A 26,844-nucleotide genomic window follows, 5' to 3' on the forward strand; every position below is an offset into this window, starting at 1 on the left:
TTATTACACTCTTTATTTCTTCCCGTGTCACCCAAGAAATAAAGCCGACACCAGGAGTTCAACACACTGTAAATAGACTTTCAACATTTCTCTTCCATCACACCTTTCACCTGTGCACCACACACATCCACTTTTTCTATTCTCTGTGATGACAGCGGAGACACAACGGTTAGCTTCCATCAGAAATGAGATGCAGCCGGGTCGCTGGTGGTGCAGCGGTTAGTGCGCGCGCCACCATTTATGGAGGCTGTAGTCTTCCAAGTGGGCGGCCCAGGTTCGGATCCAGCCTGTGGCTCCTTTCCTGCATGTCATTCCCCACTCTCTCTCTCCCTGACTTCCGGCTCTATCCACTGTCCTGTCTCTCCATTAAAAAGGCACAAAAAGACCAAAATAAATCTTTAAAAACAATAAAATAAAGAGCTGCAGCCACATAAGTGGACCAGACCAGACCCAAAAAACTTGGATAATCCCAGAATGCAAGCAATCCTTGACACTAGGTTAAATCAACATTCAAATGTTATCCCACTCATATGTGGCATATACTGCCGGTTCCTTCATCAGCAGCTATCTGACGTTTTTAATCCAACTCTGAGAGCTGCTGTCACAACAAACAGGCAGCGACAGACGCTGACATTCCACCACAACATGGTGGCGCCCGCAAAACTGTCCTGTAGGAATTGGACTATACACCGACCTCACTGGGACTTTTCACAATATGTATCACTCCTCCCTTGATTTCCGGCGTTTTTTAGGGGCTGGTGTTGATTGGCCATTGGGCTTGTTTTTTTGTCGCACAGACCTGGCATACCCCACTCCAGTCAAATCCTACTGAAGCGTTCAGAGCAATACAAACTGGAGGTTTTGTCCGATTAAAAAAAAAATGCATCACTTGATCAAATGTAAATTTGTGATCCTTTTTTTTTTCTCTTGAAGAACTTCTTCTCAAGATTTGTCCCCAGCTGATGCCCGGGTGTGTATAGTTAGTAAAGTTATGTTTCAAATGTTTGTTTACCTGCAGAAGTTTAAAAAAAGAGGAAGTAGGAAACAGCTTGTAGGCCGAGGTACAGGAGACGCACAAGGGTTAAATGAGACCACCAAAGGGAGAGGGAGCATCCCGGTCACTTACCTAAAGAGAGAGAGAGAGACAAAGAGAGAGAGAGAGAGAGACATGTCAGTCATCTGTCTGTCTGCAGTGTTTACATCCACCTGTCTGTTTTGTCTGTTTTGGTCTTTTTTGTCTGAGGTCAGCCTCAGTCTCCTGCTGGCTCTCTGCCAGCTGTCTCCACGGCAACCGGATGCACGAGCCACAAATAGCACGGTGAGCGAGAGTATCCCTACGCTGCGATGAGGCCAAATCAGTCCACATCAGACCTCCTTCATATTTCATATCCCTCCACAGCGACAGATAGATCTTATCAAGGAACTTAAACCTGCTTTTTAAACATTAATGCGGATTGTGACGTATTATATCCTGCAAAGATTTAACAGTGTGGTTTTTTTACTTTCTAGTCTTATGTAAAAATAACAGAAGAATATTAGTTAATATGTTGTGTGTGTGTAGGAATGCAGAGTGAGAAAAGAACCTAATCACCTGCTGCAGGTTTAAATATAAAGGTTAATTACTCATCAAAGGCGGGTAATGTTAGGTTGTATTTATTTTACATCTACAGCTCTTGTTGGATTACAATATCAATTTGAAGTCATGGTTGCAGAGGTCTTGTTCACTTGCGTCTCTCATAACAAGCATACAAGTGTAGTGTATTTTTAGCCTCGTTACAAGACGCTAACACGTTCAATAAATTGTTCAGAAGTCACAGATGATCACTCTCGTAATGAGTGAAGCTAAAACAAAACCTCTTTAAGATTATCTGAAATGACACTTTGATTTGACCGTCTCTGGAGAACGTATACTTATACATCCATAATACTCTTCTTGATGTGTGTGTGTGTGTGTGTGTGTGTGTGTGTGTGTGTGTGTTATGAAGCCACATACTCCATGTGGAATGATAAACCCATCTGACATTATAAAGGTTAATTAGTCATGAACTTTCCATTAAAGATACTAATCATCCTAATCCATGTACACACACACGCACGCACGCACGCACACACACACACACACACACACACACACACACAGTGTTCATGTTCGAGCTCAACAGGATGCAGCCACTTCAGAACGGGTATCCTGACCTCACTCTGCTGGGCATGCTCAGTAGAGCCATGCAAATGACCCTGGAGACGACACCTTGGCATGCTGTCATGGCAACACATCAAGAAGCAGGCATGAAGTTGCCGGCAGGAGAGGGGAGGAGAGATGGAGGGGAGGAAAGGATGGAGGAGAGAAATGAGGAGGTGTATCAGAGAGGAGAGAAGAGGCAGAAGAAAGAGAAAGAGAGAGAGAGAGAGAGAGAGGTGAGAAAGTGATGAAGAAGCAGATAGTGATCTTGGAAAGTAGGTTATTGGGTCTCCAGGTATCAGCCATCTTTCTCTCTTCATAAGTAAACATGGAAAACTGCTTATTAGAGCATGATGAAGCATGGTAGTATCTGTAATAGTCACATATTGCAGCACAGGTGATGTTAGGCAAATTAACAAATTGAACAAGGATTCCTATATTGCTGGAAGTCAGTGAAGATGCTGTCATACTTTCTGCTGCACAAAAAAAGCACAGATGCAATTTCTTTTTTTTGCAGCTTCATGCAAAGAAAAAAAAGTTGCCATGTTTTTGTTTATGATGAATAATATACAAGAAAAATTACAAGACAGAGAACAAAGAGAACAGCGTTAAAGAAATGAGTTAAAGTACTTCAACAATAAAAAAATAAGATTAAAAATTTTGTTAAGTTGATGCTTACCAATAGTTTTAATATGAAAAATGCAATAATGTGAAATCATACTGCAAAATTTGAAGTACTTTTATAGTTGCAGTAAATTATCAATTTGAACCAGATATAGTGATTAATTAAGCAGATTCACCTGTTTTACATTCATAAAAATAGAGGAACATATCACTACTGTCTGTGTTCATTGTTTCTTCTTCCTTTTTAAAAAAAAATATGCATAAGAAATCATAAAAAATAACAAAGTCTAAGTGGCATGAAACATGAGTTTGAACAAGAAAGGCAAATATTCAAACACTGAAACTGACATTAATAATAAAATAAATGATCACTAAATCAGATTTATTGTCAGCTCAGAGATGTTTTTACACTTAGCCTTCAAACTGTTCTTCTTATTGAACATGAGTGCTTTTTATGTGCTGATTTTACATAGTGAATATTGGTGTGTGTCTGTGCATGTGTGTGTATGTGTGTATTTAGTAAGTGACAAAGATAAATAGGCTGAAGCCATTAAGAGGAGGAGGGCATGTTTGTTTCTTTGATAATGCTCTGGGAGGTGTTCTGTTTGTTTAAGTGGCAGTAAAAGCAGATCATATGTGCTCGCTGGCTGCATCTTCAGTGTAATAAGACATGATTTATGATGCCACTTTTTACTGTATGTGTACACACACAGTCTTCACTGGTAGTACACACAAACACACACACACACACTCTGATGACGTGCGTCTCAGTGTGTGTGAGGAACAGTTTGGGTTTTTCCAGCAGGCGACCTGCCAGTACTCTCAATGTTCCTGTTCACAAACCCCCTCTGCCTCTCTGCTTTTACATTATCACTGCACTTGTTCCTTTTGTTTACTTCATATATGGTTTGTTGTCTTCCACTTGCCTTTACTGGCCGAGACTATAAACGGTTACAGAAACATCAGGGTGACTCATGATGTGTCATATATGGAGTCATAACTCGGTCAAACTGAGACACACAAACACATTTAGTGACTCATCGAGACAATCAAACTCACCCAAAGAGTGATGGGACTCACCGCACCAAAACCACACTGGTGATCACCATGGTGTCTTTAGAAAAAAACCTTATGGGATTTTAGATCATTGCAGAAAATAAGCTCTGATGCAAACACACGTTTATCATGCTTTCGCATGTTGGTTTTAGAAAGATAATCTTCACAAATGAACACCACTTTAATGCAATCCCAAGAAGTTAAAAAAAGCTAACGTTATGCTACAAGTGAACTACACCATGGTCGCATTGCTTCAACGTCACCACCACTAAGCCTCAGTATGTCTCCGACAAGCTAACTAGCAGTTTTGACTAGCTAGTGAATGTGTAGCCTTGTAAAATGTTTATTAACCAAATGTTTGCTTTAACCCAAAAAATTAAACCTACAGGACTTTTGTCTAATTGTAACTTCAAACAGAGATGATGACGTTTAGTGTCCCAGACAAACGCACCATGGTTTCATTTAGCCACTTGTTAGCAACCGCAAACCGCCTTTTAAAGGACACTTCAAAATTCACAAGTGGGGGAATTGTGGACATCCAGGGTTCAAATCTCTTTCTCCCTGATTTCCGACTCTATTCAGTATCTTGTCTCTGTAATGCAGGCATAAAAAGCCCCAAAAATACATCTTAAAAAATTGCTAAAAGTACTGGATTATCTGTTTAAACAATAACAATTGCTATAGGGGAAAGTGAACTAAACAGATTTGCTTTCTTGTGTTAAAACAGCTCCTCCCAGTTTGCTTCTCAAACATTGAGATGTACAGTAAGTCTGCACTTTATGTCTTATATTACTGCCCTATCTCTTTCTGCGATGTACTGTAATGGAAGTAAACAAGCTGCACTCAGCTTCTCAGCCATTTGAAATTTCATAGAAAGCAAGTAAGGAGGCAAAGAAAGAGGAGGGGAGGGAGGGAGGTACAGTGATGGTGCATGCGAACAAAGATAGTAGGCCTATAGGACAAAAAGAGATCTCCACACAGTGTTCGATAAATATCAAGCGAACGAGTAAAGACGAGGACGAAGAGCAGGTCGATCAAGGGGAATCAGAAAGTGTGAGAAACACTGATTCAAATACAAAAGAGAAACAGAGATGGATGTTTCCCTCCAAAACAATTACATCACCTTCTGCACACTCCAGTTGCCATGGTAACGTAGTCAGATTAGCTTAATCATACCACACTTTCACTTAGCTCTTTATCCGCGCCCTGTACCTGAACTCCTCCACAGACACGAACAAACGCCTCATGACAGGAAGTCCTCGAAGCTCTTTGTTGTCTTGTCAAACATTTTCTTTGAGGTGTACTTTCTGTTTTCAGAAGAATTATCAGGGGCCACGCTAACATTTAATTTTTTCCCTTAGATATCCTACAGGCTAATATTTTCTTCTAGCAGACTAAACGGTGATAATTCATCGTATGGCTGTCAACGGCAACTACTGTTTTGATGCAGCAAACAGGACCTAAATCCCAATGAAATATCAGGTCATGTTAGCAAACAACAGAGCTAGCTGAAGTCAGCATCTGACAGTTTTCCCATTGAACATTATAATGCTGATATTTTTAAAGTTAAAGTTTGATAAAAAATGATTTAAAAAAAACACAAAATACAGAAGTATCCTGCCTAAAATCTTTCGGTAAAGTGCAGGAGGTGAGGAGAGGAGGCAAGGTGCCAGCTTAGCTTAATTTAGCCAAACTCAAGCAGGTCTCAATCTTTATTTGTACAGCCCCAATTCATAACAAATGTTATTTCAACAAACTTTATAAAAAAAGAGCAGGTCTAGATCATACTCTTTGGTATATTATTTAACATTTATCCACTATGAGCACAGCACTAAGCAACATTTAGCAAAGTTCCAGTGGCAGTGAAAGCTCGAGCAGACTCCAGTTCAACAGACCATCTTCTGAGAATGTGTTGGGGTGGAGAGGAGGGAGGGAGATGCAGAAAGAGAAAGACGGAACAACGAGTAAAATGGATTTATAGCTATTATGCCGTAATAATGATTAAAGTATGTGTAGTATTAGCACTAACAACAAAGTTTCCTTCTGTGTCTTGAGCTAGAAAAAAACGCAAAATCTCTCATATGACATCCAAACATGATCAGAAGTAGCCATACAGCTGCTAAAAATTATATGAATAATGCATGGGACTACGTTTTTGCACTGAAGTTAGAGGGCTACCTTACGTTAGCAAGATGCAAGTTTTGGTATCCATAATCTGTATAAGAAAGGAAGAAATGGTATCCTGACATACCTAGATTATTAATTGTTTTTGAAGAAGCAGCAGTGATGATGGAATCACCTTAGAAAATAAGGTAAAATGTTTTTTGTTCTCTGTCCATATCGCACATTCAGCTTAAAGGCCTGCTCTGTTTTACTGGAAATATTTCACTACATTGCCTATAACCAGCGCTGGCACTTTTTCTTCTTCTCATGCGTAGTACATCGGGGAAGACATTACTATGAGTGGATCTCCAGTGCTGTACTGCTGCTGTAGATCCTGAACATTGATCTGTAGCTGACTCTCTGCCAGCTTTTCTGCAAACCTCTGCTGCTTACTCAGTCACTCTCACATTAAGCTAATTTACCAGCTAGCTTTTACGGCATGTGTGCACATTTTACATTTCCAAGTATTACTGGAGGAAGCTTTATATCAGCAATAACCTTATCCACCAATGGGATTTATTAAAACTTGTACATGCTACACTAGCTTCTGCACATCAAATAAAAAAATAAATGGAAGCAGTTTGTTTCTTTTTTTAATAAACTGAAATGAGCCTGGGGAATAAGCTATTAAAATGACAACTAGCTCAATATGTTCACCACCGTGCAGAAACACACCAACACTCAAACATGCCTAAGCTTTCCACTGTTTGATGGCAGAACTTAACCCCTCTTGGCTAATTGGAAATACAAACTGTATGATAAATCATATTTCGACGATTCTGTGCATTTACAGTATATTACCGTAGTTGAATACATTGCTGTATCAGTTATATCTTCAACACGAGAAAAATATATTTCTCATGTTCTATCATTTGCCATGCAGAGAAGAGTCAATGAAATAAAACAGATAATACTTCAATAAATCCTGCAGGATGTTGTCAGCCATAATACAAGTGACCTCCTTAAATAGAGACCGTACAGGCTATGGTCATCACTAAACGAGAAATAAGACAGACAACTCTTATAACTGGAAAGTTCAAAGGATTCAAGAGGTAACGAGCTCACAGAAAAGAGGAACATGTGGTAAAATGGTAAATGGACTTGAGTGCTTTTCTTGTCTTCTGACTACTCATTCACACACTGATTGTAGAGGTTGCAATGTCAAGTGGCCATCAGTGTTAACTTTTCCCATTTATACACATTTATGCTGCTTAACTTGGGGTTAAGTGTCCTGCCCAAGGACACATCTGACATGTTTCTGCAGGAGCTAGGGATCGAACCTCCGACCATTGTTGTGTTAGCAGGCTAATGTTAGCACTCTTTAATTAGTTTGTAGCTTCACATTGCACGATCAGAATGAACATGATCTAAAAATGTGTACGTTACATTCAAATAAACATTGAGTATGTTATTTTTTCCTCTAGTCCTGACTAAAACAGCTTTTATACGCAAGGGGGAGGAGTTGGCCGTCCCGTCCATGTAAACATGATGTAAACACAGCTCCAACAACAATACAGCCAGCGGGACTTGAGCTTCTCACTCATTGTAGACAGTCATGAATCAGAGAGACATTTACAGAGGATAAACTTGATCTCTGCTCTATTTAAAATGCAGCACGCTATTTCTTTAAGTGGTAAAAAATCAAATGAAGTCTGTTTGACTTCAAGGTTTGAAAAATAAATTAAGTGTTGACAAGTGTAATGATGCCTTATACTTATTCAAGGCATCATATTTATGTTAATTGATGTTTTTTCTAACACTAAAATATCAAGTATTGGTCTTAAAAATCTTGCTTTTCTGGAGAAGTTGCAGGGAATGTACATATTTATCAAGTGTTTACCATGATTCACAACATAAACACTCTAGTTGTTGATAAGATATTAGTGTTTGCTGTAATGATGTCAACAAAGCTTAACATGGAGACCAATTAGGCCTCATGATACGAATCATTTCTGACTGTTTATTGACCTTCGATCCATCTGCAGATGAGTCAACATGGATAGACCACTGGATCATGGATTATAAGATCCATGTCATGACTGATGGATGTGGTACAGACACCCTTTCTTGCGGAGGATTAGCAGCTGATTAAAGACAGATCTTGAAGGTCTGCAGTCCAGATTTCAGTGATCTGCTGAGCGAGGCAAACGCAGAGGAAAAACATTTGGAACAGATTCATCGAGTCCAGGATGATATCTCTTTGTTTTACTCTCTCTCTCTCTCTCACCCTTTACATTCATCATCCAGTGATGTCTCTATGTGTGTGTGTGTGTGTGTAGGAGCGTTAGAGGCTGTGTAGAGGGAGCCGTACTGTACGTTGAACAAACGCTAACAGATTAGAGCTTCATCCTGTTCCCATGAAGTGTGAGAAATAGAGCCAAGCGCAGCACTCTGCTCCACGGCTGCCTCAGCAAAAACACAATATGTTGGCTCTAAAGGAGCGCGCTGGCAGGAGGAACCCTCACCTTAAAGAATATCAGCAGCATCATTATAATGTGTGCTGCTTATTTGGCTACAATATGTACCCAGATAATATATATATATATATTTATAGGTGTGGGTGAAATATAGGGAGAAACTTCTGCAGAGTTCATAAATGCTGAGGCGGCTTTGAAGATGTTGTACTTTTCTTATCAGTTCTTTATTAAATATGCGGTCACAGAGGGACAGTGTCTCGTTCTTTTTTTTTTGGTTTTGATGATCTGATTTTCTGCGTGGGCTTTTCTTCTGAGATTCAGGGACGCTCGGGGTTGACTCAGCGGTCTGAACTGCAGACTAAACTCTCAGCATGTGAAGAGCTTTGAATTCAGCTCTTGACCTTTTGAGGAGTATTATTCCAGCTGTGACCTTTTTCAGAGCAGGAGAGTCCTTCACTGTAACAATAATCTTCTGGAAAGGGAAGCAAAAGGTAAGCGGATGTTTGGAGTCAATGGCCACCCACTTCACTCTCTAACTATAAGTCACTCAGTTTGAAATAAAGAAGAGTTCTTTTATTTATTTTCTTATAGCCCTATCGGTATGATAAAATATGGATTCATTTTCTCTGACTCTGTGATAATATTCAGCGAGCAGGTTGTTAAAGTGGATTATAACACAGCTGTGTTGAAAACTTGAATCTGATTGGTCACTGCCGGCGTGCTGAGGTCGGCTGTTTCTCTATATCAGGCCGATGCTTTGGATGCAGCTCTAACAGAATCCAGAGGAACAAAATAATCCACAAAAAATAGTCTGGGGTAACAATTTGAAGATGGGGGAACCGATGGTCTAGCGCTTATGTCCCGCGGTCAATGTACGTAGGCTATATAGTCTTCATCCCAGCGGCCGTGGGTTCAAATCCGACCTCAGCCCTTTGCTGCATGCATGTCACCCTCCCACTCTTCTCCTAACATTTCCTCTTCATCTGTTTGATCCAGTAAAAGGCAGAAAGGCTCAGGGAATAACTTATAATTAAAAAAGAAGAAGATGGTCTGTTTACCACCGGAAAAAGATAGAGGATGAAAACAGCAAAAACAAAAACAGAAAGGTTCAAATAAACATCCAAAATAAAGTAGAATAAGACACAGAATCTAGGAAATAGAAGATAGCATATTACGCTAAGAGAAAAGAGAACTACCGCGGTTATTATAAAAATGGTGAATGGAAAAGAAGCGGGGAAAAACTCACTCAGGAGCTGCACTGATTCCTCTCCTTTTTTATGTAAGACACATAATAAGCACCATATATTCAATACATCTGATGCATCTGGGTCTAAAGGCTTTACTGTTTCCTGTGGGAAACTCATCCAAGCTCTGTTACACCACTTAAAGAAATAAATAAAAATGACACCAGTCTGCAGCATTATTCATGACTAAATCAGGAAACATTTACAAACTTCTTTGGTTGCTGCACTGCCCCCTGTTGGTGCTACATCTTTCCCATGCCTTCATTCTAGAGGGGGGATTCATCTGGTGGGTGTGACTTGAGGACAACATAGCTGAGTTTCTCAGAGCGCCAGCAGCATTTCAGAATGAACGTCTCATCAGTTAATGTTTCACCCCTCGGCAGCCAACGCTTCCTGCTCTCAGAGTACGGGTCTGTGGCAATCGCCATCCGTACTACAACCTGGCCAAAGTCTATCAGAGCTATCCGCGACTGTGACTGAAGTGTGCTCGGGTTTCTCTGGCAGCGTCCGTCTCTGCAGGAATGATGGAGTGCTATGAGAGGGGCAGCCAGATCCGACGCTCACTAAAAACGCTGTGCAGAGGGCATTCCAGCTGGGATTACACCCGGGTGTAGAGTAACCTGTCCCGACTCCGCCCAGCTCCATGCACCTCTCTGGAAGAGGAGAACGCTCAGGCCAAGGTGGAATGACTCTCATGCCGTCTGGGACCAACAGAGCTCGATATGTCTGATTTTAAATGTGACTTTGCTGCTGTAAAGACGTCTACTTTCACATGAAAACACGCCTTCCTCGACCAATCCAAGAGGCAATAAAATCATTTTCCCAGAGCTAACCCCCCCCTCTGAAATGCTTCAAAATGACAAAGTGCAATTTCATCCCAACTGCTTCTTTTCTTACTTTGCAACTTAGTCTAAATCAGATTGGCAAAGTGCTGAAGCTTCCACTTCATGCCTATTGAAAGCATTGACAGTATTGACATTAGAGAGGGTGTGGGTTGGAAATGACTGAACGTGGGCAGCCATGTTACATAAGCAAATTCGTCCACTTCTCTGAAGCAAAACAGCACAAAAACACTGATACATCATGCATATATGTGAGCCGCTCACCTCCCTCGAACAGATGGGATGTTTTTATTCAAGTGGAGCTGCAATTATTGGGAGAATGAGAGCGGCTTCTGTCAGCTTTTAACGGAGGGGAAAAAAAAACACCAAATCCTTCAAAAACCTCACAAATTGTGAATATCTGTGCTTTGATTAGCACTTCTATGCTAATCATTTAGGAAAATTGGTTCTCTACAGCTGCTAAAATCAAGTTTTTCTGTGGTTTTAAGGCAAGAAAAGTGACACATTTGAGCAGATTGATGATTTAATTTTGCATTTGGGTGCCAACTTCCCCGCCGCACTCTGCTGAGGTATTTCTCGGTGGAAGTATTTGCCTCAAAGGATCCTCTGTCCTCATCTTCCAATCCCCCTCCTCGGTTACCAGACTCGACCGGACGGGCTTTGAGTTACCCTGTAAAGACGTAAAATGAATACCAGGCAGTGTATGTGTGTGTATAACTGCACACACACCGGGATCAGGGCGTGGCTGATCATATCAATTTGTTTTTTTTGTCCTCTGGGTTCATCCAGTTCAACAATTTTTCATTTCTAACTTCACTTCATGTTAAGATTTCCAGTTAAAACCATGCAGCTCCGTATTCAACATTTAACTGGATTTAATTCATCTCTACACTGATGACTAACTTCCAGCGCTCAGAGCTGCTTCTCTCACTTCCTCCCTCTCCCAGCGGGCTTTCGGTTGTCATAGTAACGTCTATTAACACACCTGCTGAGCTCTCAGGTCTCACTCCCCGTTTCCACTGATATTCACAGAGGACCTCTGGCATGTAATTACAGATACAGAAGTGTGATGTGTCACGGTGTTATATATTTAGTTTTGCACTCAGTCAAACATTTTTTATCTTGTTGATGACTGTTTGAACTGATAATGAAAGGGTCATCGGGTTAAATTTTGAGTGGAATATAATTTATTTCAAGGGAACCAGAGCTAGCAATCAGTTGTATTAAATACCTGCTCTGGCTTGGGAACAATAGGTCAGAGCACTTTGTTTTATTCCTAACATTGTAATAAAAATCTAATCATCTACATAAAAAATAAAAAAAACATTGTCCAAGAATTGCTCTGAGTCATCACTTAGCATAGTTGGTTTTTACCTTTTGGCAAGTTCATGTAATATGATCAGCTGATTGTTTGTTTGTTTGTTTTGTCAAAGATCAATAAACATCTTTTCCTGCTTTGGCAATTCCCCGAGGCCTCGTCCACCAAGGGACGTCGAGGCGTAGCTGAAGCAGGCGGTTGGATCCCCAAGGTTGGGGGGGTGGGGGGGGGTGGGGTCACGGAGCCACCAAGAGGAGAGTCACGATATTAAATATTGCGTTCACAAGAATCTGAGGGTCGGACATCCCAGAAAACATCATGTCTCTAATGCAGCGCGAGGAAGTATGTATTGATGAAGTGATAAAGATCTTCTGATTCATAATTGATCAAATGGAATAATGTTATCAGGGAGTGAAAGCTGAAGCGGCTGCATTAGAAAAGGATGGGCTACAACTGGATCGCTCTCTAACATCATCAGCACACGATCATTAACATGAGGTCTTCTTCACTGAACTGTAGCAACATTTCTCCCATAAATATCCTCCTTTCACCTTAAACACACCCACACGATGCAAGCATTCAATTGTCTCCTTTTTTGTAATGTGATGTTTCTTCGCTGGTTACTCACTCACACAATGAACTGTGATTTGTCATTCTCTCATTGTTTTTACTGTTGTTGTTTTGTTTTTTTTCCATCACCACGCATTGTGTCCCATAGCAACAGGTTGAGGAGAGCGGTGGAGAGGAACTCAAAAAAACACACTCCTCTCCTTCATTTTCAGTTTTTTCCTGATCTCTCGTTTTATCTCGTCTACTCGCACCTTTAATAGCCTTCCTCTAGTTTCCTCCTCTTCACTCTCTGCCCACCATTCTCTTCATCTGCCTCCTTGCTTCCTTCCTTTAAATAGAGCCATCAAGCTTCTCTTTTTTTTTTTACCCTGCACTTCCTTCTTTTAAATCTGCTTCTCTCCCCTCTAGACTCTCCCCTTTTAATTCTCCACCGTCTCTTCCTCGCAGGATCTTAGCAACACAACAGTCGTCCCTCATCAATGTCTTGGAGGTTGTCACTCCAGCTCTTCCCCCCCCCCACCCCTTTTGTCTCCCTTCCTCACCTCCAGTCTCCCTTCATCCTCACTCTCTCTACTCTCTCTCTCTCTCCCCTTTGCTTTTTGTTTTTCTCCACTCCTCAATCTCTCCCTCCCCACCCAGTTTGGCTCCTCCTCTAATTTTCTGGTCCTTTCTTTCGGGCTCCAGCTCCCTTTCTCTCTCTCTCCCTCAGTTCCACGCTCCAAACACAAAAAGAATCATTAATCTCTGGGCGGATAAAAGTCGAACATACAGAGATATAAACTCTGAAAGCCATGTCCCTTCCAAAGGACGTAGAGTAGATATATTATTAAAAGTATGTACTTAATCATACACACTATATTGCATTATTTGTCCGCTGGAAGCCAAAGCACCTGTTACACAAAATAAATAGAGAAGACCACAGTGTATGTGTATTAGTGTATGTGCGCACTGGGAGGCCATTAAGAACAGCTGACTAAACATAAGGCTGTATCCTATTGAATAAAGGTGCTTAGCCAGCAGCTTTTCTCACCGCAATATAGGTTTTTCTAAAGAAATACACACACACAGCAATGCACAGAAACACACAACTGCAGCTTTTCCTCCTTGATAGGACCATGCAGTCATCAGAGTAAGACTCTTTTCATCGCAAAACAAAAACTGTGAAGAGCTAAATGTGAGCATCCAATAATGAGAAGCCAAAATCTTAATTTTACTTTCTTGATGAAAATGCATACAAATCACATTTTTTTTTTTAGTTTTTGACGCCTGATTACGTCAGCATTTTAAACATTCAAATAATGTATTTTTAATATATCACTTAAAGGAATCTTCAAAGTAAATCTAATTGAACTATTACAAGATATTTTGTTAGCCTTTGAGAGCAAGAGGGACAAAAATAAATCAATAACCAAAGTTATTGCAGCTTGTTAGCTTTGTTTCAACATCTAGCCTCCTGTAATAACTAACCTTCTCATTTGTTGTACAAGTCATCGTACAAAATGTTTAAAGTTTGACATAATTTATAAGACAGGTGCCCATAGTAAGAAATCAAGTCTGCAATGAGAAAATTATACAACCAGAAAAATGTAAAGGCCCAGACGTAAAAAAAACTAATTTCAGCCTTAAGACTGGAGGTTTTGTCGCATGTTAAACCAAAAGACAAGTTAATTTACTTAGCCACATTTATAGTGCCATCTTGTGATACTGATGTAACTCAAGCTTCCCAGCCTTAGTGGTGAACTATTTTGGCAAAAATATAATCTTTAACCAAGACATTAGCGCCTAAACCTAGCCATCTGTGGACATTAATTATTGTAACCATCAGTAGGAAGTGTTCAGTCGGCTTTATCAGTCAGTCAGCTAGCATTATCTCCAACATAGAGGTTGTTTTTTAGAGTTACAGACAATTTACCTATTCTATGTTTCAGATAATAGGATGTGTGGTTTGAAATTTCTGCTGCTGATACACCGCTCTCGTCTTGAAACATCAAGATTAGCTAGGACTGTCAGGTGGCAAGCTAAGCCAATACCAAAATGTTGACGGCTAGCTTGTTAGCTCAAAGGGATTTTTCTCTTTTTGATGTGTGGACAGAAAACAGAAAAACATAAACAGCCTGGTAGTCTTATAGATTTAAAAAAAAGAGGGAGCAATTGTATCTGACTTTTGTTAGCATGCTATGAGGAGGCTAGCTAGTTAGCTCCCTAGCAACTAGCCTACTTCAGCTAATTGTCCCTAGATCATTACTGCTTTTAGACTACTTATCAATGCAAACTAATAATTCTTAATAATTGCTTTGTGTTTAGCTAATAGCCTAATACAGACCCAATAACGTTTAAAAAAAAATGGTTGAATATTCAGCCTGTATCTCTCAGAGTAAGATGGTAAAAGAAGTGTTTCAATATTGATTCAGGTACAATATGTCCTAATATCCCCAATCTGACTCATAAACCAGTGCACCAAATATCCCAAAGCTTTTCCAGATTCTCTTTCTCATGTGGTTTTGTGTTTTTGTGGCTTAAACAAAAGCCGAACACATAAACACACACACACACAAAACAACTCCACCCACTCAGCCAGACAGCCGGCTAATGTAGAGCCAATAAATCCAGAAAGCACACTATAACCCATTTTAATCACCGAACAAGCTTTTTTCTGCATTATCATCATCATCACGACAAATTACTGCCCATACAGGCTCGCCGATGATGTCATGCTGCTGTGGGATCATCACAGCTGTGACTCAAAGGGACATTTTCCATTTTGTTGTTACCATGAATTCAAGGTGGATGTTTTCATAGCGGTGCAGAAATATATGTAGATTTATGATGTGTTGATTAATTCACACCATCATTTAATTAATCTCCATCACTTCTCTTTTAATATCTGGTTGTCTCTTTCACCTCCTGTCCTACTTCTCCCCCCCCCACCACCTTTTCTCCCCCTAGACTGTTCTCGCTCCATCATCTTCCACCTTTTACCTCATCCATTTCCTAAAAGCCTCCTTAATATCTTTATACCTCCCTTTCCCATCCTTTTTATTCCCCGGTCTGACACACGATCTCTCTTTTGTTTCTTCACGCTCGCTGGGCACATTCGCAGGTTAACAGGTGCTTCAAGCCTGCAGTCACACTTCATGTAGCAGAAAGAAGGAATTCAACTAAAATAGCAACAAAAGGTTTGATACATTGAAGAGATAAAAGATTGTATCATCAGCAAAACAAGAAAAAAACATAGATGGAATCCAGAAAAGAATCCAATAATATCCCACAAATGAGCTACTTCAGAGGATAAAACATACAAAGTGATCATTTCAGCAAATAAATACAATATTAAGACTGAACATATTGTATTATAAAATGAAAATAATACCCTTACTAACCATTAGCATCCCTGCTATGTCATGATAATGCTCTGTCATGAAATCATTACTTAACAATAGCCAACAGCCACCATAATGAAGAGCGGCTCTCTCCATCAACAACATCCACAAACGTGCAACTTTCAATGCCTAGATATCTGAAATAAGCTATTTGAATCGGCCAGTTGTCACCCTTTCATTTCAAACACTTCATAGTTGTTAAAGATTTTCTATAAGTTTTGAGTAAAATAGAGAAATGAGTCTCCTCCGTCCATGTCCGAGAAACAGAGACTGACTTTGTGTTTGAAGTAAAGCAGCCACTCCATGTTGTTTACTAACCACAAAGTCAGATTAGATCGTTTTTTTTTTACCTTCTTTCCTTTCTTCTTGCGATGAGCAGACTTCCCCGTAGCCTTCTCTTTAACCTCCTCGCTCATTTCAGCAGCTGTCACAGTGTGTGTGTGTGTGTCTCTGTGTGTGTGTTTGTCCCAAACAGCTGTGTAAGAGTCCAAAAAAAAAAAAGGTTGTTTTTTAATCCAGCATGGATGAGCGGAGAAGAGTGGAGTGACGGCCACTCTCAACGTGCATAGCGACCAAAAACTCGCTCAGCTGCTCACACCCACTTTCACACACACTCTCACACGCACACACACTCAGAGACACACACAAACACACACACTCTGTCTGCTCTGTGTGGAGCCAACAGGGCTGCCCGGCTGCAACGATGGAGAGATTCTCGCTCTTTCTCTGTGTGTCTCTAGCTGTTTCTCCTTCACACACACTCACACACAGACACACACACAGACACACACACACACACACACACACACACACACACACACACACACACACACACACACACACACACACACACACACACACACACACACACACACACACACACACACACACACACACACACACACACACACACACACACACTCGCACACTTCACTTATACCTGTCCATGGCTTTGGTTGCCGCCCACACACTCCACAAGTGAGAGCCGAGCAGCAACAAGCTACTGGGGCTCGCATATTAATAGCAATCAATACCAGCTCATCGGAGGTTGTTTGTGTGTGTGTGTGTTTGTGTGTATTTGTTTGTGCGCCTGCTCCTGTGTACAGAAACAGAAGATGGTGTCTATCTTGCACTTGTTAAACCTGAAGTATGAAGTCATATTTAAGGCTGAAGTACATGACAGCGCTGTGGCAGAATCACAATCTCAAAAAGGGCTAATGTACAAAGTTGTTACAGTGAGAAATAAACTTATTTACTTATTACTTAAACTTACTATTTTTTTAAAATACCATTTATATCAAACTTCCAATAAAAACACTGAAGTGGCAAAGTCCATTCAATGTTGGTAGCAGTGCACAAACAAGCAAAAAAACCCGCTTCAAAACACATCTGATTACGAAGTCTGTATTTTACTTTTGGTCCAGTTTAAAGCTCCCATGAGGAACTTTCACATGGTGTTGGTTTTGACGCCCCCCTGGTGGACAAGGTGGTACGTCTAATCTCTTTGCTGATTTCATCCTGCATAAATAGGCTTGTCGTAAGTCAAATGTGTCACTCATCGACAATCTTGGCATAACAAAAGTTGAATCTTGTCTCTGATTGTCTCGTTTGCTTTTGTAGAAGGTCACATATTCTCCTCCTTTTTAACAATTTTAAATAAGTCTCAGAACTCCCCAAAACATGTGTGTGAAGTTTCTTATTCTAAATCCACTCTGATCCTGTATTTGATCATGTCTATAAACCCCTCTATTTCAGCCCTGCTCAGAACAGGCTGTTTCTGTGTCTGTACCTTTAAATATGTAAATGAGCTGTGTGTGACCACGCCCCCTCTCTGGAAGGGGCTTGGGTGTCTCGGACTTTCTCACTCCATGTCCTATTGTTTACGGTGAGAAGGCAGACTCAGAGGGCAGAACAAACACCTAGCTGTGGGAGTGTCACCCACCTGGGGGAGGGGCTACTGCCCTTTGTGATGTCATGAAGGGAAAATCTCCAAACAGCCTGTTTGAGCACACATTTTCTGAAAAGTGGAGCAGGCAAAAGACGGAGAGGATGGACTTTTCTCATAATTGGGGGGTTTGTAGACAGACTAGAGACACATATTATTGTTAGAATAACTTGCAGTGTATTTTGCATAATATGTGAAACTGTTACAAGATGTAAAATTTGTTTAACATTTTTTGTAGCCAATCAATCAATCAATCTACGACTCTCACATAGAAGTTACTCAAAATGATCTTGTTCTTCGCAGAAAAAGTAATACGATTATTTCAATTTTCTCAATGAATCCGTCTATTCCATTTGATTTTTGTGTGCAGATAGCTTTACTTTACTTTCTCTTTCTCAGAAGGTCAGATTGATGGCCTTTAATTTGATCAGTCGGAGTAACATGAGAGGAGAGAGGTGAAAAACAGAAACAGTAATTGGCTCAGCGGGATAAAAAAAAAAAAAAAACGCTTCAACAATCACTCCTCCCTCTGCCTCGTCCTCATCAATAATGAACAAAGAGAGGAAACCCCCGGTGGCAGATCACTGTGGATTATTGCTCTTTGTGTGTCTGTTTGTGTGTCTGTGTGTGTGTGTGTGACTCTTATGAGTGGATTATACCAGTGTGAGCCAGTCTGCCCAGTACAATTATAGCTGTATCATGCATTGGCGAGCACAGGGACCAAAGGAATTGTATTCAGGGCCTTTCATTATTGTTGATCTCTATGGAGAAGGGCACGTGCACTCAATGCAAGGCCAAGTACACACACACACACACAAATATACACACACACACACAAATACACACGTTTTGTCTAACTGTCTGTCTTTTTCTTTTACTGTCTATCGCTGTTGCACACATGAACTAAAATAAACTACAGTATGAACGGTTTATGTGCAAATGAAAGAATTTAAAAGTAAACAAAACAACAACAAAAAGAAAAGCACCTATCAGACCTTTGTGTTGTCGAGTCATTGTTTTTATTGTTTGGGGTTTTATTAGAGTCACTGTAAATGAGAAGGAGAAGTTTTCACTGTTAGTACTTCATGTTTGAACAGAAGAGTCTAGTCTGACATCTGGTGGTCACTGCTCGCCATTACAACAACAACAACAACCACCACCTTTACTCTTCTCTCCTCAAACACTACAAAGATAAAAATGAAATCAGACCAAATTTCATCAGGACAATATGCTCACTGCCCCCAAACAGCCAAACACAAAAAAAAGACTTAACAAAGAGGAATTTTAATACATGTCAAGACATTTTAAACCTAAAATATGGCTGACTGGACACTGGTTTAGCTCAGTGGTTCTCAGCTGGTGGAACTGGACCCAAAAGCGGGTTACAGAGCTGTTTGTGTGCGTGGAAAAATAGTGTCATAAAGTCTATGAAGCGATTTTTAAACATGTTTGTTTTGTTCCATTTCTTTGTTCTGTCACATGTTTTGTACCACATGAGGTCCAAACTGCACAATTCTTCATGAAATAAAACTTGTCAGAAATTTGGGTCTCTATTTTCCTAAAGGAGTTGGTGGTGGGTCCTGAGGCTACACCAGTTGAGCACCACTGGTTTAGCTCATATAGTAATACAGACGTGTACAGAGGTCACAGGTTCCACTTCTGATCCTGTCACTACTTGGTGCATGTCATTCCCTACTTTTTCTCCCGACATTTCCTTTCATTCTTCAACTGCTCTGTCCAAATAAAGTCGAGTCAACTTTATTCATATGGTGATTCTTTGAGGATGACATCACCCTGCAGTGAAAGGTGTGAGCCTTTAAAATGTCTGGCCCTCCTTTAAAACCTCTCTACTTTAGTTTAAATTAGTTTCACTGCATGGTGTAAAGGTTCTTATATCCTAATCTAACAGAACTCAACAAGTGTCATTACTAAATATAATAAGACAACAGTAGGTTTGATAAAGGAGGAAACATAAGAGGTTTTAAATGTTGGACTCTGTGTCTGATTCTCTGTCGCTATTATTGTTCAAATTACTCGTGTGTATCATGAACACACACTGACACAGAACTCTTCTCTTTTTTTCCATCCACCTCTCTCTCTCTCTCTCTCCCACGTTATCCCCCTCCCTCTGTCTCTCTCTCTTGTTCTCACTCTCCCTCTGTCTCTGTCTCTCTCTCTCTGTCGTTCTCTCTCTCCCTCTCCCTCCCTCTCTCTCCCTCTCTCATCCCTCCCTCTCTCTCCCTCTCTCATCCCTCCCTCTCTCTCCCTCTCTGTCGTTCTCTCTCTCTGTCGTTCTCTCTCTCCCTCTCTCATCCCTCCCTCTCTCTCCCTCTCTCATCCCTCCCTCTCTCTCCCCTCCCTCTCTCATCCCTCCCTCTCTCTCTCTCGTTCTCTCTCTCCCTCCTTCTCTCTCTCTCGTTCTCTCCCTCCCTCTGCCGCTCTCTCTCCTCTCTCTCTCTCGTTCTCTCTCTCTCCCTCTCCCTCCCTCTCTCTCTCATTATCCCTCCCCCTCCCCCTCTCTCCCTCTCTCTCTCTCTCTCTTGTTCTCTCCCTCCTCTCTCTCTCCCTCCCTCCCTCTCTCTCTCCCTCCCCATCTCTCTCTCTCTCTCTCTCTGTCTCTCTCTCTCTCTCCCTCCCTCTCTCTCTCTCTCTCTGTCTCTCTCTCTCTCCCTCTCTCTCCCTCTCTCTCTCTCTCTCTCTCTCCCTCTCTCTCTCTCTCTCTCTGTCTCTCGCCCTGTCTCTCTGATGTGCCTCCTCTTCTCTCAGCCTCAATTCAATACGACAGCTTCACACACACACAGCGAACAAAAACACAATTATGTTCCTCCAAAATGGTTTCATCCCTGCACCCAGAGGTAACATGATACTTTTTAGTCAGCCATTAAAAGCCCTGCTGGAGCCGGGGAGCGGCTTTATAACTGTGCAGTAGGAGCTTCATAACCGGAACTGATGATCAGCAAAGAGAGCCGGTGGTTACAGGAGACACGAGGCCTGTGGGTCGCTAATGGGGCCAAAACATTTCAGCTCAGCAGATACAGGCAACAAGAAAGAGCACGTTGAATCTGTTATTGAATGATTGGACATGTGATAGAAAAGAGAGACAGACATGAAGTGTTTGGTCAGAGTTAAAGGAGACAAGCGGGAGGATCAGAGAGAAGAGGAGAGTCCAGTGAGTCTATATTTAGCTTCATGTTTACACTGTCAGGTTTGTGTGTTACATTCCTCACCGCAGCGACGGCTTTCATGTGAATCACACAAAACGGTGAAGCGCTCACACAGACTGGTTGATTTTTTTTTTAACAGAGAAAGTGTGAACCTGACCCCCAAAGGCATTTCAGAAAAAAACTGGTTTATGTGTGTATGCTAAGCTAGCAGACTGTAAATAAGTCAGTAAGCGCCTTTAAAGTCTTTATATGTGATGTAGACATGTCATGACTGTCTACAATGAGTGTAACACCCGAGTCCCACTGTCTGTGATGCTTTCAGAGTCCTATCTTCACTTTGTTTACATCGCCGAGACAGCCGGCTGACTCCTCCCCTCGTGTATAAAAGTTGTTTAATTGAGGGACTAGAGAAAAGAAGAATAACATACTGTACTCACTGCTTAACTGTGTTTCTAGATCACGCTCATTTCAGGTAAATTTACATGCAGTGTGAAGATACCAGCATAATAAAGATCGCTAGCATTAGCATGCTAACACAACAATGCAGCGTGAGTTGTTTTGGTTTCATGCTGGTGCTCAAGGGCGACATCTGCTGAATCAAAAAATCGCATATAAAGCCTTTAACTAACAAATGAAAAGTAGAGTTAGAAAAAACTCAGACATCAGTGAGCTTCTTCCATTTGTGTTCACCTTTGAGTCTTCATGGTTTAAATGCTCTGTGTGATCTTGGATTTTTAGCTATTTAGCATGAAGTCGGATGAGCCGATGAGATAAGCGAGCTGTGGCGCGATGATGACGTTTGTATTCTGCAACTGGTGAGGAGCCGGCGCAGTCTTCATGCACCAAATGAAACTGCTTCATACTTGTTTCTGCTCGCCTCAAGTATGTATTAACCACTCATTCAGACATGTGGCCTCCTGGCTGTCTTCCCCCTCCCCCCGCTCACGGCTCAATCTCAAAGGAGATCGTGCTTTTTCAGTTAAAGCTCCTAATCTCATCATCCCGTTAGGTCTGCATCCTCTGTTGACTCTTTTAAGTCCCGCCTCTAGACTTATTTTACATGTTAGCATTTGAGTCCTCTGGTCCTGAATAGACCGTTTCTTTCAGGTTCCCTTTGTTGCTTTCTTTATTTTTTCTTCATATATGTTTATACACATGTATATTTCTCTTTCTTGTGGATGTTGTGAACTCCTGTCTGTTCCTGTTTAATTCATTGTACAGCACTTTGGCTGCTGCTGTTTTTAAATGTGCTTTATAAATAAATGTGACTTCACTTGACTCATTCGTTTGTACTGTGAATACATCTGATTACATGTATCATTGATATAAAAGCACAAACTGTCCTCTCCTGCCTCATGAGCCCCCCTCCCCCCCCCCTCCCCTCCCCTCCTTAGACAGTCTCATCCTGTGAAGTGCAGATGTGAAATATTATAAAAAGTTTTTTACTTCTGGAGGCTTCGGGCTCTGACAGTATCAAAATTACTCGGAAGTGTTTGCAGCCAATGAGCTTGAGTCTGCTTGTCTGAACGCTTCTCATCAACACTGCTGCTTCAAGAAACTCTGATATTTCATAAATCCAGAGGCATTGGTAACATCTTTGGGTGACTTAAAGTGATTATGGCAGCTACTTTTCTCTGAGTGACAGTTTTCAATTTTCTGTTTTTGGACACTTTTTAAATCAGAGATGGATTTCAGTCTGTCTGCAACAATCTGACACTCCTCTGATCGTCTCTCTGCAGACATGTACTCGTGTTGTTGCGAGTGCTAGATGGTTGCATGTGTGTGAGTGTGAGTGTGTGTGTGTGTGATACTGTGTGTGAGAGCTTGCAAACACGTCAGTTTTTGTTTCGCACTGAAGCGTGTGATCTGTGTGCGACTGTTTCTGAGTTAAAGTGTAGCTCTGTGGTTTGGCAGTGACACGGATGCTGATGTGAGCTAATGAGTCGTTGGCTGAGATGTATAGAAGAAGGAGACTTGACTTGTTCTCTGTTTTTTTGTTTTTTTTCCCCTGGGAATCATCCTTCTGTGATTTTCTTTGTATCCAGTCATTGCTGTGTTTAGATTCTTTGATCCAGGACATCGAGTTTCCCATAATGCATTCTGATTAACCCGAGAGCACAGGTGAGAACTTGCTGCACGCAGTTTGTGGTTTTGGACGCAGATTATGAAATCCAGGGTAATAAAAAATAACAAAGCAATGAGTGATTTGTCTTCTATCAGACCTGTCAATCTTCTTACACTCTGTTTCCATCTTCATTCTGACATACAATTTCTGTTTTTTTAGGCCAGAGAAAGTATTTTCATAAGTTTGGAAACTATTGGCTTGCGTCTATAGTTGCACTTTTGCGACAACCCTCTGTTATTATACGCCTTGATACAACTTCCCTGAGGGGGCGGGGCTATCGTTTCCCCCAAAATGGTTGCAGAGCTAACGGTTGGAGAGAGAAGGGTTCACTAAAAAAGAAATATGAAACATGTTTGAGCCTCTGACCAAAAGAAGCACAGTCCAGTCCCCATGTTAACAAAGTGCTGAGAACAACAAATCCAGAGGGAGTTTGACTTCACTCTCTTTTTAGGAAGTCATTACTCCACAAAAACCTTGGAGACAAGACCAAGAAAAAATGCTTTCGATTCCGAGCCGAGACCGAGTCCTTCAATAAGTGGAGAACTACAACACCACAGCAAAGTTCTTAGGCTTTCACTTTGTAATCCTTCACTCTGTTGTACATTTTCCAGGTGATTTTCTTCGTCTTAATGTTCATCTTTATCTCTGCAGTATCTCCAGTTTTATCTCCGGTTTCCTGACATCTAGGAATGTCAATCCAACAACAGCCACATGGTAACATCAGTGTTTGGTGAACATGCCGAGACAAAAAGAAGTGATTCATTCTTTTCCTTCTATCTGTTTTTCTTTTCCTTGTATTCTCCGCCTACTTCATTTCATCTGTTCCTGTCATCACTTCACCTCCTCTCCTCTGCAGTCATCTTTGTCATATGAATAAATAGAATATTCCCATTATAGTTTAAACAATTCAGGCTTAATTATCCAAATAAAAGCAGAAAAAGTTTTTAAATCATGTCTGTATTGAACTGTATCTCCTGTAAACTCCCGGTGATCCGCTCTGCATAGTAATGATCTTTGTCTGTAAGCAGGAAACGAGTCTGAATCCACACACGTCGGCCAAGGCAGAGCCGTGGCAATCGATGAATCGTCATGGAAACGACCATAATGTGGCATGTTGTCACCATGACAACCCCCAAAAAGAACTGTGCACCAATCAGGGCTTGGGGGACGATGTTTGGCATGAACAGCATCATGTATCAAACAACAGAGCTGCTAGTTTCTCTGTGCCTCAGTGTGAGTTCAACACACACACACACACACACACACACACACACACACACACACTTTACCACAGAGGTACATTTAAGGTCCGTACTGATGTTGTATCGACACCGGGGGGTTAAAAAACTTCAGGGGTGAAGTCATTGCAAAGTATGATTGTCGAAAATTGTTTTGGGAATAAAAAAATAAAAATACTGTGTGTTTGAAACCAATACAATCTTTATTTATTTATTTATTTTTAAATAATAGATTTTATCAAACAGAAGCTTAAAATAATCTACAGATCTTTAGTTTTCTTTTCACTCAAAGATGCCGAAAGGGAGAGTGAGAATTGGTGCCAAAGTATTTGTGCTACTTAGTCAGTGCGCAGGAGAATGCTTACAATTTTGGGCATTTAAATTCAAGAAATAGCCCAAAATTGTTTTCCAAGGAATTCTATTTTTATTGCATTAGTACAGAAACAGGTATCGATAGTGATTGATTTGTACTTGTATCGAATTTTAAAATTCACGTATCCTGAGGTCTTTTTTACAAAGATGTCAAAGCAACAAGTGAGCATAAATAAGCATGTTCCCTTTTTGAATAATGGGATAGAGGGAGATCCTGGGGGGGGGGGGGGGGGGGGGGGGGGGTTCCATAGCACCAGGCCCGAACAACGATCCATGATCTGTGTGTAGAATTGCCCTCACAAATGTTAGACTTTTCTTTTTTTAACGACATTTAATTATTGTTGCAGTTCTATAAACAAAAAGTTGGCCATTAATTTGCCTTTAAACTACAAATCAACAAACCACATGGTGGCAGCTCTAAAACATTATCCAACATGCACTAACTTTAACACCAATGGAAGATGATGTTAACGACTGACAAGGTGCTGAGTTAATGAAAGCAGCTGCAGCACATTATGTCACATCACATATTTGTCTCCCTCAGGGCGTGTCAAAGTTCAGCTTTTACAGTTTGGAGAGAAAAAGGCAAACGTGCAAAAATAATGAAAAACAATTCATTCTTTCAGGGTTTTTTTCAAACTTTTGTTGTTGTGTCTTTTTAACTGACCAATCAGAGGGGTCGGATTGGACAGCGGCCCTGAAAAACAAAGTTAAGTGTCAGAGGAAATATACGGCCCCTCATAGAAAAAGGTCACCTAACACTCGTAAAGAGAGAGAGGCTCATTCACACAGAAGAGAATCCAACACACACACACACGCGCGCGCGCGCGCACACACGCACGCGCACGCACGCACGCACACACGCACACACGCACACACGCACACACACAGACACACAGACACAGACACATGCACACACACACACAGACAGAGACACACACACACACACACACACAGACACACACACACACACACACAGAGACACACACACACACACACACACACACACACACACACACACAGACACACACACACACACATACAGAGACACACACATACAGAGACACACACACACACACACACACACACACACACACACACACACACACACACACACAGAGACACACAGAGACACACACACATACAGAGACAAACACAGAGACACACACACACACACACGCACACGCACACACACACACACACACACAGAGACACACAGACACGCACACACATACAGAGACACACACAGAGACACACACACATACAGACACGCACACACATACAGAGACGCACACACATACAGAGACACACACACACACACACACACACACACACACACACACACACACACACACACACACACACACACACACACACACACACACACACACACACACACACACACACCTCTCTGACAAAGAGCAGACACACACAGCTCCAGCCACAGAGTTGATTTACAATCCGTCTTTGTCTCAGGACCAGCGCTCTCAAACAAAAGCTAATGGCGGCTAAGAGAGGACGCGGCTCCTCGCCTAAAAAGGTCTCATGACCAACAGGAGACGGACAGTTTGATCCTGACTCACTCTCTCTGTCCTCCTGCACCCACTTCAGTTTGTACACACGTCTCGTCTCACCTCCAATCTTCATCCACAAAGATAAATATACGACCCTCTGGAGGTATCACAAGTTTATCCAACAGCTCTGAAGCGTCTTTGTGATTCCACTGCTTTTCAGTCCCGATGCAGGCGAGGGCGTCGGTTACGATGATGTTTATCCAGACATTTTTAAAATCAGTTTTTACATCTGACGTCGTGTCATATTTCTGCAGTAACATCCCTCATGTCTCAACCTGAAAAGAGTCGGATTTCAAGCTGGATAGCAAAGACGTCTTCATGTCAGATTGTAACTGAGGTTTTCAAACCAATAAGATATCATAAAAATAAATCACAAAATACTTCTTCAACATCACACTACCTCGGACAAAACATCTGTTAGACCAATGTTATTGAGTAACAGTCTTGTTTTGAGGGAAAGGAAAGTAAAGGAAAAGGTTTTCTCTTTGCAATATTCCTTTAAAAAACTAACATTAGGGAGATCTTATGGCCTAGTGGTTGTGCCGTGCGTTCCATGTACAAAGGCTTTGGTCCTCTTCGCTGTGACCAGGGGGTCAAATCCGACCTCGGCTCTTTGCTGCATGTCATCCCTCA

General features: G+C 41.3%; 1 protein-coding gene across 2 annotated transcripts in view; it reads right to left on the minus strand.

Moving 5' to 3' along the window:
* The window catches only part of LOC109992409 (ankyrin-3-like), a 158,903-nt gene that overhangs the window by 125,258 nt on the left and 6,801 nt on the right, over positions 1-26,844 (minus strand). The window contains exon 1 of one of the 2 annotated variants that reach the window (XM_065949368.1): positions 16,144-16,698. The exons of the other annotated variant lie outside the window; for it this stretch is intronic. Coding sequence (XP_065805440.1) covers positions 16,144-16,209 — 66 coding nt within the window. The 5' untranslated portion in view covers positions 16,210-16,698. Of the gene's footprint in view, positions 1-16,143; positions 16,699-26,844 lie in introns of those variants that run through there. 2 annotated transcript variants of the gene reach the window in all.

This window comes from Labrus bergylta, chromosome 21 (genome assembly GCF_963930695.1).
Source record: "Labrus bergylta chromosome 21, fLabBer1.1, whole genome shotgun sequence".
Lineage (NCBI taxonomy): Eukaryota > Metazoa > Chordata > Actinopteri > Labriformes > Labridae > Labrus > Labrus bergylta.